The sequence below is a fragment of the Melopsittacus undulatus genome, chromosome Z, assembly GCF_012275295.1.
Source record: "Melopsittacus undulatus isolate bMelUnd1 chromosome Z, bMelUnd1.mat.Z, whole genome shotgun sequence".
Lineage (NCBI taxonomy): Eukaryota > Metazoa > Chordata > Aves > Psittaciformes > Psittaculidae > Melopsittacus > Melopsittacus undulatus.
The window spans coordinates 43031144-43048010 of NC_047557.1; the positions used below are offsets into that span (position 1 = coordinate 43031144).

Below are 16867 nucleotides of genomic sequence, written 5' to 3' on the forward strand. Positions count from 1 at the left end.
CTATTTAAAGTCTGTATTTTTTTGAGAATATAATTAAAGTGAATTATTAATATGAAGTTAAGAGTAGGAAATACTACATATTAATTGAACATTATTTACTAGTTAGTCAAATCCATTTACTGATTCTGTGTAATTAAAAAAAACAAAAGTAACTATCAAGTAAGTTTATGCAACATACGAGTGAAGATCTAAGTGATGAAAATTAGTCAATAATGTAAAAGCATCTTATTACTGGCCAAACTCCCTGGTATGCTTAGATTTTATCACTGTGAATTGCACAGTTGTGACAAAGAAGAATATGGTGTTACTCTGTTCCAATAGTTTGAGACAGGGTGGGGAGAGAGGAGCTTCTCCTCCTCCTTCTTAAGGACAAATACCAGAAAATCCAGGGAAAAAAAAATAAAAAAATCATGAACCAAATGGTTTTACTCTGGATGACACATACACAGAACCCCCTGACAAAGTAGAAGACAGACATATTCACTGAGACAGTACTTTTGCATGAGTTACAAGCAGCAAGCATTACTTGCTGGAGACTGCAAGGGTCACATACGATGCCCAGCATTCCAAAGGAGACTTACTTTCCCTTCTCAAATAATGTGCCTCTCTTCCAATCAATGAGACAATACAGTTTGAGAATGTCTCCACTTACTTTCACATCTGAAAATATACCTCTATTCAGAAAGGGATTAATGATGACAGCTGTCATTCTTGTGCCTGTGTGGATCAACAGGCTTTAGTATCTACCCCCCCCCCCCACCACCACCCAAAGAATGGCCTTAGGACAAATTAGGAATTTTCTTCTGCTTTTGCCTCCCTTCAAAGAAAACTTCATTTTAAAAACAGGGAGCCATTCTTTTCTTTTCAACTGAAACTTTTTGAAACATTTTCTAGTAATGCTTTAAAAAAGAATCTGATCTGACAACATGAACATACTGTTGATCTCAGGGCAGAGGGAAGGAAACATCTGAGCTCTCTAATACAGGTATTTTTCTGCATATTTCTTCTCAAAGTATGGGAAATGTATCTTACCGTAGTTAAACTGACTGTTTGACTTTTCACAGTTGATGATGTTAAACCGGTAACCAATGCCAGTTTTCATTCCACTGACTTCAAAGTAAAACCACTGATGATAATGATTGCTGTTTATATCCGAGTTCAGAATTAGATCATATTCGTTTCTAAAGATTAACAAAACCAAATAAATCTTTTTATAAGAAGCAGAAATAAAAGGCCTTCTGTGTGGAAAAAAAAGTTGAAATATCTTACTTTCTGATCTGAATAACTTTGCGCAGGTTTCCAGATTCAAATTTGGAATTAAACTTCAAAACATCTACTTCCTCTGGCACCAAACAACTGTAAGTAAAAAAAGAAAAGGGACCAAAATGAACAAACTTAAATAATAATTAAAAAAAAAATAAAAACCCAAACTCATTTATTTTAGCCCTCGTTAGGTAATTAAAAAATTATTTTGAACCTTCCTCTAAATTCAGCCTGGATAGCAGAAACACTATTACATTATATTAAACATTCACTGAAGTCCATCATTATAGTACTGCTTTAAATATTACAAATCATATAACAGAAAAACTAGAACAGGCTTTGTGTATTCACTGAATATTATTTTCAGAATGGTAAAAAACTTACCTCAAATTATCAAGGTCATAAACAACTCTGTCTATAATGTCATTTTGATGAATCAGTCTTTCAATATCTTGAGATATTTTTGTCCTACAATATCAAGCAGAGTGCTTATTTAAATTGTTTAACACTGTTTCCAACTACAAAAGAGGAATTGCCGCATACAACGATGAAAACTACAAAGTTGATATGAAGATAGTGAGACAGATTTTCAGAGAGACTGCAGCATCACCCCCACTTATGTGCACAAACTGTAAGTGTTCTTAAGTTTAAACACCTGCATTCACAGCTGACTGAGTCCACTATTTGTACGTGAGGGAGCTGAGTTTTCATGCACACAATGGGTTTTATCTTATGCAGAAAAATGCACCACTTCATATTCTATAGTAGAAGCACAAATTACTCAAACATTATTTATGTTAATGCTTTAATCAAGGACAGTACTTTATAACATTAGTAACTTAAATGAGTCCTACCATAACTAAAATTAAAGAGTTTTAGAGTAGGTTGTACAGTGAGTGTATTAGTGCACTAGCTTTTCACCTCTGGAGATCTAGGTTCATTTATCGACTAGGTAACAAGTAAGAGTGAATTTGGTGATGTCAGCCAAATGTCAGGTGTATGTTTATCCAGATCATAAAACCATTGCACAACTGGCAGTATCTAGGTCCTGGTTTGGAAAAGTAATAATGTGTTGCAGTTCAAGAATGAAATATAGTAGCAGAGCTGTGTGGGAAAGCTTTCACAGCACCTGCAATAAGAAGAAAAGGAGGCAGATTAACAATGAATAATACAAGAACAGAGCAGTAAAGTACATTCAGGCTGAAAATTCTCTAATCAAAATAAACATTGTTAACAAATGAGAAAAAGAAGGTAAGTGCATAACTCCAGTGTCTCTTATTAAATTAAAACTGGAAAACAAGTCACAAGTCTAATGTATTGACAAAATTGTAGAGGCTGACTCACCACAATCTGTCTGATCAGGTTCCGCTCAGGGCAGAACTAAGGATTTTTGATATTGCAGTTGATCTTACAGAACTCCGTAGATCACAGTGTGCCTCAGCTCTAAGGGGTCATAATACTTCCTATCATCCCAAGAGTTTAGCCAAGACAAAATCCATTAATATCAGGCATTCAAAACCCATAGTAATAATCAGTGTAGACAAAAGAAATGTTACTCAAGATGCACATGAAAAGCAGTAGCTGACATTTTCAGGTTCCAAAAATCAAGATGAAAGAGAAGCTATTTAAGATAATTAAATGAAAAAAAAAAAAAACACCCACTGGTTTTGATGTGGAGCTCTCTGTTTATAGATTAGTCCTCTGTGGATCCTGATTTAACTCGTAATCACTTCTAAGTATGAGATGATTAGAAAAAATTAAAGTGTAGAGCAAAAAACAACCTAAAACTTCAGGAATAGAAAAAAGTAGGAATTTAAACCCAAACTTATGATTTTCTTCCCTAAAAGGCAGAATAATTTACAACACTTCAGTCATTCTCAATGACGCTTTTCTAAACAATAATAATTGGGTGAGACATTTTATGAAAATTACAAGTTACTAAACATAAATGAAAAAACAAAGGCACTCCAAGGCACAAATTCAAAAACATTGCAAGTCCGAGCATATCAGAAGACTAAAAAAAAAAAAAAATCCCACACTACATCTGTCTAACAAAAGTATAAAGAAAATCCACAAATGTCCCACCTCAGCCCTCCTCAACCTTTTTTTAGATTACAAGGATGTATTAAGACAATTATTTGTTTTATGAAGAAGACTTAGCTGAAAAACTGCTTGCATTAGAGGGAACACAAATCCCACTGAATGCCAAAAGTTCAGACACAGCTTTGCCGAAGACTGAAAAGCTTCTGTATGTCTCCTACCAAATTAATTTTCACCATCTTCCTATAAATTCCTAAAAAGATTAAGCCCTTTATAAACAGGTTCCATTCTCAGAAATTTCTCATATTGCAGTAATGAGACTGAGTCACTTGTAGAAAACTGAATTCTTGGAAGAGCATACCTTAAAAAGGTGATGCAGGATTTTTTATTCAAGTTTAGCAATATTACCTGATATTTCATTCTTGTTTCACGCAAGACCTAAAAAAGTTACTTTCAACACAGAAGATACAACAAAAATAAGAAATTTTCGAGTTAAAAAAATATACTCCGGAATTACCTTCATGGTTTAGAAATCAACTTTATGTATAAGCACACGTGGTTTGTGGTTAAAAGTGAGAATTAATAGAGTGTTTTACATCTAAGAAGAATTAGCATCAGAATGCCAAATTCTATCTGGCTTCACTCAGTTTTACTCAGGAACATTCGGAATTATTAAGTACTACAAAACCATCATGACAATTTGCAAGATTTTCTTAAAATGCAGTTATTAGGTGATTTCTGATTCAAGGTTATCTCTTGTCTTTATCAGAATCTTTCTAAAAAATTAGCTTATAGGGAGGAATCTTCTCTGACAACACTGAATGGTGCTTTCTAGTAATGGTATACTTATTATATCACTAATGTTTCATCATTTGATCATTTCAATAGAAAGGTCACATTTTTATGACAAATATGAAACACCTGGAGGATTTTAACTAGACAACCTAAAGACACTTCATCTCTTAATCACTTTAATACTAAATATAAATATGAAGAATCTCATAAAATTGGTTAAATTTATAAAGCTGAAGGCATTCAATCTAATAATTAAGCAAGTGGCAAGGTCTCATACCTACTCCTACATGTTCTGCTAACATGTTAATCTTTTTTTTTTTGGAACTTACTGTGCATATAAGTCAGCTTTTCATACTATCTCTGCAATTTATTCTTAAGAGTCACATCATGCTCCACTGTCTTCTATTATCTCTTAGTGAAGAAAGAAGTGAGCATGACGATGCATTGCTTTTTGTGGTTTGTTTTATTTTTTATTCTGTACTTATTGTGTGTCATTCTGCAGGATCTAACACAAACTACATCCTCATCCTTTGTTACCTCTAAAACCTGTTGTACTGCAAACACTAAAAACAAACATGTAAGTGTATTTATTTATTGATTTTTTCCCACTACATTTTTCTGAAAGATAGCTTAGTTAGCAAAGGGAAGAGCTAAAATATCTTTAAACTATTAACTGTCAAATCTGTGTTAAGACCTGAAGAAAGCATTCAGGTAGGTTATTTGGTTTGTTTGCCTGGGTTTTTTTGTGGGTTGTTTTGTTCTTTTACATACTGCAAAACTTAAATGCGCATAATGAAAAGGCAGAAAGGGAGACTATACATTAAACTTGGTATTGAAACTGAATTACAGAATTAACAATTACAGAAACAGATTGTGCTCTTGTTTATGGCTCTGCACTGACCAATGCCTACCCACCTACCCCAAAACTACTTTTCACTGAAAAGTAAATTTAGATGCCAAAGCAAACATTATATCTGTGCCTGTTAGTCTTCAGGGTAGAGATTGTTTCTCAAAAGAATGAAAATAACAACAAAAAATGAGGGCAATAACTCACCTCTGCACGCCATACAGCCTTTCCAGAATAGGCTCCTTAAATGGGGGTGGAATATGGCCAAAATAATCTGGATAGGCCACTTCTGAATATTCAGGAATAGACTTTGTGGTTTTTACCATTTCAATATAAAGATCACAGTCATGAACTGGTGATATATCAGAAACTTCAAGCATAACTTGTTCCCCTGATGAACTAGATCTGGAATCCTCCTCCTCTGAATCCACTCCAGTGCAGCAGAGTTTTCCCAGGTGGACAGATGATCCTTCAAAGAGGCTGCTTCCACAGGGTGAAACATGTTCACAAGGGTTACTACAAGCAAGTGTGGTAAGGCTAGTTTTGCGTTCCTTTGTTATTACACATGCTGTACTGTAATACTGATCATTTTTTGCACTGCTTTGCAAACTCATTCTGTCTAAGCCTTTCACAATTTCTTGGCTTAGACACTGGCAGGATGGAGATAGGTTTCTTTGATCATTTAGCTGATGTAAACTGCTCTCTTTGATACTATCTTTCTTTGGTAGTTCCAGAAAGGCTGGCCTTCTACTGTATTCCTCTGTCAATACAGGACTGCTCTCCTTCAAAGCAACTCCTTTTGTTGATGGTTTTGTTTCAGCAGAGTACTCCTCTCCTGCTGTAGGAACAACAATAGGTCCACTCAGATTTGTACCAGGTATATAAGGCTTTGGTTCCTTGGAAACTAAGTCACATTCCTTGAAAAATAAAAGAGAAAAAAACAAAACTATTAAAAAAAAGTAAACTATTCTTAAAGTTTCATTTGTATCAGAAGCCTCTTTCACCATTTCTGAGATACGCTTTGCAATAGTCCAAATAAGTGTAATTTAAAAAATGACAGCTATTATATTTTAAACTTACAAAAACATAGCAATGAAGTTTCAACTTTTACAAGAAGATAGTGTCAAAGTGACAAACAAGTAGTTCATCAATATCAAATTATCAACTCAATGTAGTTCTACAGATATTTTAACCAGCTACTTTAAAGAGGTGCACAGCATTTATGGAAATACCTACTACAATGAATCTGTCAAAATCCTGTGTCCTTTGTTATTTTCTGCTGTATGCCATAATTAGACATCAGAAAAGTTTTCCTTCATATTTGCCCACAGTCCACTTCTCACTCAGATTAAAGCAACCATTAACATTTAACTAAATAACTTTTTAGCACTATTATATGCAGACTCTTATTTTTTGGCTAGAGGAACTATCCACCCAAAAAAAGAATGTCAAAGTGTAATCCAGAGACAACCCATCCTGATGAGGAATGTCCTGGGAATCATATACTTTACCTGAAAGTTTTCTGAAAGCTCTGGAAAGAATTGTTCATACATTTTCAGTTCTTCTAAGGGTCTTCCCAATTCCTGTCTAGGTTTCAGTTTATTAATATCTGTCTCAATATCGTCATTCTGAAAGAGCACCAGAACAAATTAATCTTGCATCCAGAATTAATAAACTTCTAAAATAATTATATTTACCTCTACTTCTGACATAGCCATGCTTTAAAAGTTGAGTATTACTCTTTTAAAACTAATTGAACTGCACTTTTCACCATGAAGGTTTAAGCAGCTCAGTTTTATTAGCATGCTAAAGCTTCTATTTCAACAGAACTGTTACAAATATCTCCATTTTCTTGCTGTCATCCAAAGGTATTGTACACAGACATCAAACTACATGATAATCCAACTATTGCAGTCTCAAATGTGGAGATTTCATCTGACTGAAGTGTCAAAGAAGTGCTTCTGTAGAAGATATTCCCTTCGTAAGGGCTCATGACAGCCTTGAATATAATTTGCCATTCCTGTCCATGGACAGACAATTCAGTTAACTGAGTGTATGCAACATAAAAATACAGAATAAGATAGTTCTGACCAAATGTCCTTTGATGTCCTGACCAGCAGAAAAGACCTTCCAAAGCGATACAACAGTGCGAGGTCTGGTCTCTACCTCTACAGTTGGATGAACTTCACTATTACCTTGCTAAAACACTTACCTAGTCAATCCCAGTCCAGACTGATGGAAAAAGTTAGAGCAGCTATTATATACTGAGCAGCTTAAAAGAGCAGGATGAGAGAAATACAAATCATAAAAAGAATACTAAGAGTTTGCAGTTCTGTTCCACTGTACTCCAGTCACACCAAGTGTGAAGCAAACCGGTTTTGATTAAAATCTTGAAACAATCCGAACAATAAATGCTGATATTTTCACAAAACATACACATTTCTTAAGTTTCAGGAATTTTTTTAATTTTAGAAGCTGCCCTGAAAACTTCCTCAAAGTCATTTTAACACTGAAAAACATGGCAGGGTGGCTGGAACTAGATGATCTTAAGGTCCTTTCCATCTATTCTATGATTCTATGCACGATTCAAGCAACTTAAAAAAAATGAAAACTGTTATGCCTGATTTTTGCCTGTTAATTTTTTCTCATACCAACCTTGAAATGTCGGTCCTTATCATCATTTTCAGTTTCCATTTCTGATTCTGTTTCTGCATCATCATTATCATCACTTTCATCTACTACATCATCCACTGTGATAGAAAAAGTTTCAAGGCAGATTATACACTTAATCCCATACATATGTCTAAAAAATTTCTATCTTCTGGGTTTACTTTATTTACCACTTGAGAAAAAAAATCAATGTGAAAAACAATGAGTAAATATTAGTTACTATTGCCAGATTTACGGAAAAAACCTTGCTTGACAATAGTGCAGTCTCAATTTATTGCATTTCCATACAGTTTTCAGTCAAAACAAAGATCTCTGGTTTAAACAAGCAGAAGAAAAATCAAAAAACATCCAACACCCTAAAAAAATCCACCTCAGCAAGTCAGGAGATAGCCATTAGAAATACTTTACAATGTGGATGTGCCAAGAATACTTCAGCATGTCTTGAGGAGAGCACAGAATGAGATAGCTCTCGCATCTTTTCCCGAAGTTAGTAATAATGATCACATCCAAAAATAATTGATGTCTTCGCACCTATTACTCATATTAACTGGTATTGACCTAGTATCAGGGAACAGTGGGACAAAGCACCCTCTTCACCTTTTTTGTCTTGCTTAAATGGGGCCTACTAAGGAAGACACTCAAGGAGAGTCATCACTACAGCTGCTTAGTATGACCTGTTTGGAACTAAATTTTACCCCCAAAACATACAGCAAGATGTTGTTTTTTTTCTTACATGTGAAACTAGTTGCACACTAATGACTAATTTCTACTTGAATTAGAGACCGAGTACATTGAAGGACCTAGGATTCCCTCTTTCTTAACAATAAAAAAACAAGAAGCAAACTAATTGTTCACATGACTGATGAAAATTGAACTAACACCCTAATATGTGAAACTGGCCATTAACTGTTTGTTCTGGCAGATATTCTGCTTACTAGTGGCAGATTTTATCTTTTTCTAGAAAGCCCATGCATTTTGAATGCTGGGATTTTTTATTATGTTTTCTGAGACTGTTTTTCATTCAGGAAATTTGCTGGTTGTCAGTAAAAGGCTCACTTGGATGTTTACAAATTATACTGATTTTCTTGTGTATTCACAATGATTACACATATTGCTTTCACAATGCTGATTATATTATACTTCAAGTAAACTCAGAGCAGTACCCATCCCAACATATTACATGTCTTCTGTTACGCAAGTTTTCCCTAAAAACAAAATCCTATGTATCCTATTTCCTTAGGTTTTTAATTTCTTTTTTGACAGACAATAAACCTATCAAAAACCCCCAAACTATCAGTAGTCTACTTCAAAATAGATACTATATAATATAAAAAAAAAATACTGTACTAAATAGAGGCTTAATTTCCATTGAATTTTGGAACACACTTCTAAATCCATTTTCTACTTTGAAGACAAAACATAAACTCTAAAATTCCTGCAGTTTGAGTCTGACCCATTTGAATTGAGCCAGACTCAGTCAGAAAGCTGTCTTCTTTCAGACTTACTCACATTTGTTTCAGGAGATATTGTGCATAAGAAAATATCAAAAAGTCTGACTTTGCTCTCTATTTTAGAGTAACTTTCTGGCAGCAACTTCATCAGTTGCTTATCAGGTACCAAGCTATTCTACCATGTCTGAAAATGCATTAAACATTAATTACACAAAAATATTGAAAGGTGCCCCAAAAATGGATGAATCTATTTCATACATAGCAGCATACAAATGTTTTGCAGACAAGTGTTGCCTAAAAGGCTGCAACCATCCAAGAAATCATCTCTACCTTTGTCATCATACAAATGAAGGAATAACCACGACAAACCAAAAACCAATGCTTTAAAACAGCACGTTAATCAAAACTCACTATATCCAATTTATCAGAATAAGAGAATCAAGGAATATACATGCCTAAAAATTTGAATGTACACTACATTACAGATCACATGGGAAAACGTGTAAGATAAGCGAGATAAAAGGAGAGCCCATTTAAGTTTGTAGGCTAGTATTTACAACCTACACTTCAGAGTTTGATGAAAATCACATTTTTGTTCCTGTTTTATTTTTTGTCTCTCAGAAACACAACCACATACGTGTGGACAAAATTTTCACTTGTTAAAACTTAACATTAGAAATCCGTGCTCCACACTAACAGCCACAGACCTCTTGCTATCTGAGAAGAGTCTCAGAGTCCAAGTTTTAGTGGAGAACACCAATAACTGCAATTGATTCCACATTACATAAAGCAATGTTAGACATACCCAAAGACAAAACATTACAAAATTACCGTACCATCAGGAGGCAAATTGTACAGCTGAGCCACAGGACCACTGGCAGGAATAACTGGGAGTTGGAAATGGAAAGCACTTTTAATAGTTGGTAATGGAAGACGGTTTTTAGGAAAACATTTTCTCATTATTAGGCTGGATGTGTTCACAAGGGGATCAAGAGTTCTTACTGCAAGGCACTCCTATTAACAGGAAAACAATGAAAAAAAAGAATCTCTCAAACTAATAGTGAAGCTACATTTGTTTTACAGATTTCTAGAATTCACTTACAGTATTTTGTTTACAATAATTTTTACTAATGTCTTCTTTGAAGGCCAAAAGAATTTCAATGAGCTCAAATCCATATTTTTAAATCCTAATTTCAAAATTAAGACATTTTTAAAAATTGAGATTGACAGCCCCTCCCAGAGATAGTCACAGCCAAATAATAGCAAATATTAATCTAATCCTCTACTATTTCACTCCACTTTAGTCAAGTACAGAAAACAATCCTTAACCCCATAATCAGCTTTAGTGTGAGGAGTCCCTGCCCATGGCAGGGGGGTTGGAACTAGATGATCTTAAGGTCCTTTCCAACCCTAACTATTCTATGATTCTATGAATACAATAAAAGAACTATGACACATGTGAGGTAAGGATTTGTTTCTTAAGTCAAGGAGGCAGAAACAACACTACAAAAATCCAACCGAGATGAACTTACTTGTGAGGTGTTATAAAGAATTTTCATCCCATTGGCATCAATGAATGCTTTTCTTCCCAATTTGATATTTGTAACACTTTTAATGCACTGTAAAACACCTTTACGTATCAGCATATATCTGTGTCGACTATCATGACGGTGCCAATCAACATAAATCGTTAAAAGCACCTGCACATATCCTCTGTCTACTGCTCTCCTGGCATTTGTTTCTTTATTAAAAAGAAAAAAAAGTTAGGAAAGAAAATTAAAAATTGCTTAATGACTTCAATATTACTTTCAAATAAAATCAAAATTAAAATCAAAATTATTCTTTTTAGTCAAGTAACTGAATTGTTTCATTTAAAGTAGTATTTTAGTCATGCTTAGCAGTTTTACATCAACCTAACCAGAAATTACTGAATAAATGAGGTCAGTAGTCTACCCTACATTCTTCAGAATAATGTATTTTCTTAGCACACCTGTCCACACAGGTGGTGTTGATATAAGATTTGAAACAAATGTCTTAACACTTACAATTCATATAGTTTTACAGCAACTATCATTCATATTTGATAAAATCAAAATACCCCTACCCAAAATACTGCGTAACCGGTATGACAACTGGTTCTCTCACACCAGAGATTAGTGGTTTGATGAAAAGATTTACTTATAAAACGTGCAGGAAGTTGCAATGTCAGAATCCTCAGGGCTGAGTAAGAACTCAAATTTATTTTCTTTCCCTAACATTAAAATTTAACTGCTAATTTGCAGAACAGAATACTGACAATAATTAGGAACTATTTATTTCCCTAGATTTCCCAAGGAAACAGTCCAAAATTAGTAAATACACAAATCTGTAAAACCAAGGTATCACACTGATCAAACATGCGAAACTCAGCACTCTATAATAATCAGTACAGAATTTTACTGTCATTTGTCTGAAATGGCTTTCTGCAAATCTGATCACACACCAGTTCTTATCCACTAAACTTAAGAATGCTGTAGCTCTTATACAATTATTTGGAGAGAAAGATATTTTAATCCCCAACAGTTACAATGCTGGTAGAAAATCTGCTGAGATGACATTTATCAGGATTCCCTGCTGCCAGCCGAGATAGGTAATGTCTGGGGAAAGACTGTTGTTCTGTTACCCTTAGCTCCACTTCACAAACATCACTGACAGACTTGTCATTAGGACCCAAGACCTAATTACTCAGAAAGGTACCTGAAGAAACCCTGTATTTTCCCCTGTCATCCAACAGATATTTTCAGACATATGTTATAAAGATGGTGCACAGGAGTTACGCTATTGATATCTGTTACTGAAGGGCATTGAAGAGGTCAGTGACTGTAAGAGGCTATTTCTCTACCTTACATCCAGATCAATTCTGCAGAATCAGCACTGGCTTTCTGCTGCATAACTGAAGAAATAGTAACTGATATTTAAACATAGGTGTATATAACACACAAATATTAGAGCACCAAGGACTGCAGATAAAATTGTAGCCTTACTTCTAAATTTCATAGCCTTGATTTTCTTTTGGTCACAGACTTAATAGTAGTTTTGCTCTGCATATATATATATATATATATATATATATATAAATACATACACATATATGTATCTCAACTAGACAATTTCCTGTATTCACTTACTTGATTTTAGCAATGCAGCAAGTGTGTCTAAAGCAACCCTGTCAACATAACAAGAAAAGTCAAAACAGCAACCAACCAGTAAGTTTAATCAACAACACTGTAAAACTATACAAAATATTTACTTCTAATATATTTATTTAGCACCTATCCTCATGTTTTCTGAGATGCATTGTATCACAGACTTAGCTTCTTAAACTTGATTTCACTAAATCATTCATGAATTTCATGCATAATAAATCATGCATTTCTGCTGTTACTGAAATTCAATGGTGAAATTTAAAAATATCAATGCAATGGCTGTACAAACTTTGAGTCCCTGCAAAAAACCACCATGACAATGTAATGTTTAGGAACAATACTCAGTGGAGGAGATATTTCTGAAAATCATGTCTTTATGCAGCAGCAGAACAAGTACTTCCACACAGCAAAGGACATTATTTTAGAAAACTGTAGGTGAAAATTGGCACTGTGTGAATATACTGAAGAGTAATGCTCATCAGTCTGTACTACAATACAAGATTGTGAGCGTAAGATTTTTCTTGTACACAAAGATCTTGTCTCAATTAAATCAAGCTGTACAACTCAAAAACATATATACTGATTTTTGCCCCTTTGCACAGATAGTCTAAAATCAGATGTGTGAAGACTGTAAACAAGGATATCATGATTACTTACATCATGGAATAATAAGTTCATATGCCTAATTTTAGCTGGAGCTTAAAGACATAGGGCACTTTTCTAAAAAGACACTGCAGTGATCACAAATACCAGATTCAGGTAACATAGCACTTATTTTTATTTGTACTGAAGTTAGAAGATGAACCATGTGAGAATATTATTTTGTTACCAAATGAAAAATTCCAGTTATGTAATTCAAAAAGGTGGTAGTGTATAAAGAAAGGGCTATCCACTTAACTATTTTTACCTTAAATTCTTAAAAAAAAAAAAAAAAACAAAAAACCAACCCAACAAAAAACCCTCACCAAAATGGGGGAGGGAGCAGGGGAAATTAAAATCACCACAGTAAGATACGCAATGATTTTTTACATTTTTTTTTTCTAAACACAATAGCCAACTGACAGATATTGCAGATATTCCTATTCTGTTTCATGGTTTTGCTCTGGGGTCTAGAATTGCTCTGAAGTAAAACAAAAGGAAAATTCTATTACAAAATAAAATAGATAGTGTCACTCTAAAAACACAAAGGAGATATGGCAGCCAATTCAACAAATTGAAAAATGATGGGACTGTCTTGACTCATTTGTCCTTATCTGGGGATTACTATTACACGGTTTCCATGCAGGAACATTATAGACAAAAAATAACATGTATATTATTTTAGCAGTACTGTAACTAGAAATTCAAATATTTTGTGTTACTCTACTGGGTAAACTATTAGATTTGTGGTTCTCCCTCTAAACTCCCTTTAACTTTCAAATACATGTGAAATTTTGATTTCTCTAATATTATTTTTTATTTACAAGTTTTGAAGCATATCTAATATTTTTATATATAATATATTAAAGTGACCTTACTTACTTCATAAGGCTAGTGTTCTTTTTACTAAAAGGGCCAATGATCTTAAACATCAGTTCTACAACTCCATTCTTTCCCAAGGACACTGCATTTACAGCTGGAAGAGTTAGAAACAATCCATTTTAAGAAAGATGGATAAGCATAAGAAAGGCAAAAGGAAAAAAACATCTACTTAAACTAAAATACATGAGTTAATTCTGAAGCACAAAAATGTTAGACATCTTTGTGCTTGAAGACATATCATGACAAGCAGACACTACTCTGAACACAATTCATGTGACAACCCAATCCTGATAAAACTTGGAAAGGAAAAAAAATTATTACTTTACACGCAAAATTATGTAAATATTACAGCTCACACTTCCGCTTTCTTTGTTATTAAGATACATCATAAAAAGCATTTTCTTCCAAAATATCTCACAGTTTATCAAGACAGCGGGGTTTCTTCAATTTTGAGTCTATTGAGTTTTATGACTTGCTATGATCCTTCTGTATAGTGACAGGATAGACAGGTATGTCCATCTGGATTTGAAAGCCAAGTGTTTGCTGTAAAATTTCAAAATGGCAATATATACAAGACTTTCTGAGCTGTATGTTACGCATTTATGTTCTCAGGGAAAATAAAAAAAAACAACCAACCAAAACCTATGTTCAAGAGAAGGACACTGGATGTACATATGGCTGAAGCCAAATGCTCACTGAAAATACAAACTGCTGAAACAAGCACAGAAATTCAGTTACCAACTGAGATTAGGAATATGCACTCCTAACAAAATAAAGAGCAACTAAAAATTGACTTCAACATAACACGAATGTTATACTGCAGAATTTAGTACTTGAACCCAAGCAGCAATTTCATCAGCATAAACAGCATCACACCATATCCAAGTTAGAACTCTATTCTAGTAGTAACTGAACACAACATTTTAAACAAAATTTAAACAAGATATACACCAGAATGTAATAAAGACCTACTTTTTTTCTTTTAGAATGAGTGGGAAATATAGAAACATACAATTGATCTAAGCAGAATCTAAATTAGAGACTCAGTTCAATCTCCCATTTTCAGGACGAAGCAAGTTTTCACCTAAGCCATATAACTATCAGTCTTAAATTCTTAAATTTTGAACCATATTAGCTCATTATCTGACAGCCCAACAGAATTAAGTCTTTCATGTTTGAAAGTATTTGGACAAGTCCAGAGGAGGGCCATGAGGATGATCAAGGGACTGGAGCACCTCCCATATGAAGACAGGCTGAGAAAGTTGGGGCTGTTCAGCCTGGAGAAGAGAAGGCTGCGTGGAGACCTCATAGCAGCCTTCCAGTATCTGAAGGGGGCCTACAGGGATGCTGGTGAGGGACTATTCATTAGGGACTGTAGCGATAGGACAAGGGATAATGGGTTAAAACTTAAACAGTGGAGGTTTAGATTGGATATAAGGAAGAAATTCTTTACCGTGAGGGTGGTGAGGTACTGGAATGGGTTGCCCAGGGAGGTTGTGAATGCTCCATCCCTGACAGTGTTCAAGGCCAGGTTGGATGAAGCCTTGGGTAACTTGGTTTAGTGTGAGGTTTCCCTACCCATGCAGGGTGGCTGGAACTAGATGATCTTAAGGTCTTTTCCAACTCTAACTATTCTATGATTCTATGATTCTATGAATTATAGGTGCTTATATGAATGTCCTGAAAACATAACTTAGAGATCATCAAATTAAATATCTTAGAGGAATGTGGTTATGTTTTCAATTTCTCACAATTTTAAAGAGGTTTAATGGCCACTTGGAACTCAAAGGAAAACTTACGAGAATCTGACAGTAGAGATACAGCAAGAACTACATTATTTTCATCAACTTTCTACTGCCTGCTCAAACAATGAATTAGGTTCTTGTGGAAGAATTAGTCCACTAGTAGGGCACTTCAACACAAGGAATAAAGGAAACATTAAATAAAGAAGTAAAGTATCTCCTGTTTTAATTTAGCAGTAATTCCTATTTCAATTTAGCAATCAAGAATGAAATAATGAAAGCAAAAGAACTGTGAGTATGTATAATAAAGAGAACAATTATTTAATTTGAAGTGCTTTTGCAAGCACAATGTTAGCGTTTCTAGTTTAGATCTTAAAACATCACCATTTATGCAAACTAGATGACTCAAAATTCTACACATCCAATACCCTGCCAACCCTGCCAACTAGATAAACTATATATACACACACACAGACTGAACAAAAAGATGTACAAACATACTTCACAGCTTTTATTAGTATTTAAGCAATTTGATGATATAAAAAGCAAATTCTCAGATAAAAAAATATTAAAACATCTACCATTAAACAAACATTTAGATCCAATACTTTAACCATATCTAGATTAAAAAAAAATTTATCATGGGAAAGGAAGTAATTGTCTGCAATACTTACAGCTGGTTGAGTAAACTCTTAATACTTGAAGACATGGCAATATTAGTCTGTGGTTCTGCAAATTCTGCTTCACTAAATTCAATGATATGTTTAGGGCACCATTAATTCTTGCTTTCATGCCAATCTTTTTGTCTGACATCAAAGAAACACAAGATCAGTCACACTAATTTTGATTATTATAAAGAAATAAAAGCTAAATGAACTGTGAATTCCTTCTACTGATAATGCCAAGGCTGGGTATCTATTTTGCACCACTCTTTCCTCCCCTCTATTTTACTCCTATTGCTCTCTTCTACTAATTCTGAGTAGATGATGCTTATACCATAATAGAAAGAAAATTCTCTAAAGTATCAACACTAAAACTGTAAAGTATTAAGCCATATTATGTAAGTGTATTATTATCACCTTTCGGACCAATTTTTGCAAGAAGGGTATGAAGAAGCACCATTAATTCTTCGTTTGGTGGGGAGTCTTTGCTGGCAGTCAAAAGCAGCTGCAATAAGATCTGTGTCCCTCCTTTAGTGACCAAGATGTTTGCCCTTCGACCACCACCTAGGAATTAAACCTTAGCTGATATTTCTGAAGCCAAAGAACAACTACATATCAAAGTTAAAGTTATCATAAAAGAAGTCTTTAAAACAGCAGTATTTTCTTCATATGTGAGTACGCTGTGCAAAAC

At 34.2% G+C, this 16867-nt stretch overlaps 1 protein-coding gene across 4 annotated transcripts in view; it reads right to left on the minus strand.

Annotated features, from left to right (window-relative positions):
- AGTPBP1 (ATP/GTP binding carboxypeptidase 1) overlaps positions 1-16867 on the minus strand; it is a 68562-nt gene that overhangs the window by 30556 nt on the left and 21139 nt on the right. For all 4 annotated transcript variants that reach the window (XR_004081348.2, XM_013130546.3, XM_031054180.2 and 1 more), the window contains 12 exons: positions 16594-16740; positions 16189-16320; positions 13773-13866; positions 12234-12271; positions 10599-10807; positions 9903-10080; positions 7601-7695; positions 6457-6573; positions 5153-5862; positions 1648-1731; positions 1270-1356; positions 1033-1181 (listed from right to left, as the gene is read on the minus strand). Coding sequence is in view for 3 of the 4 variants with exons in the window: in XM_013130546.3 (XP_012986000.2) it covers positions 1033-1181; positions 1270-1356; positions 1648-1731; positions 5153-5862; positions 6457-6573; positions 7601-7695; positions 9903-10080; positions 10599-10807; positions 12234-12271; positions 13773-13866; positions 16189-16320; positions 16594-16740 (2040 nt within the window). In the remaining variant the exon portion in view is untranslated. The remainder of the gene's footprint in view (positions 1-1032; positions 1182-1269; positions 1357-1647; positions 1732-5152; positions 5863-6456; positions 6574-7600; positions 7696-9902; positions 10081-10598; positions 10808-12233; positions 12272-13772; positions 13867-16188; positions 16321-16593; positions 16741-16867) is intronic.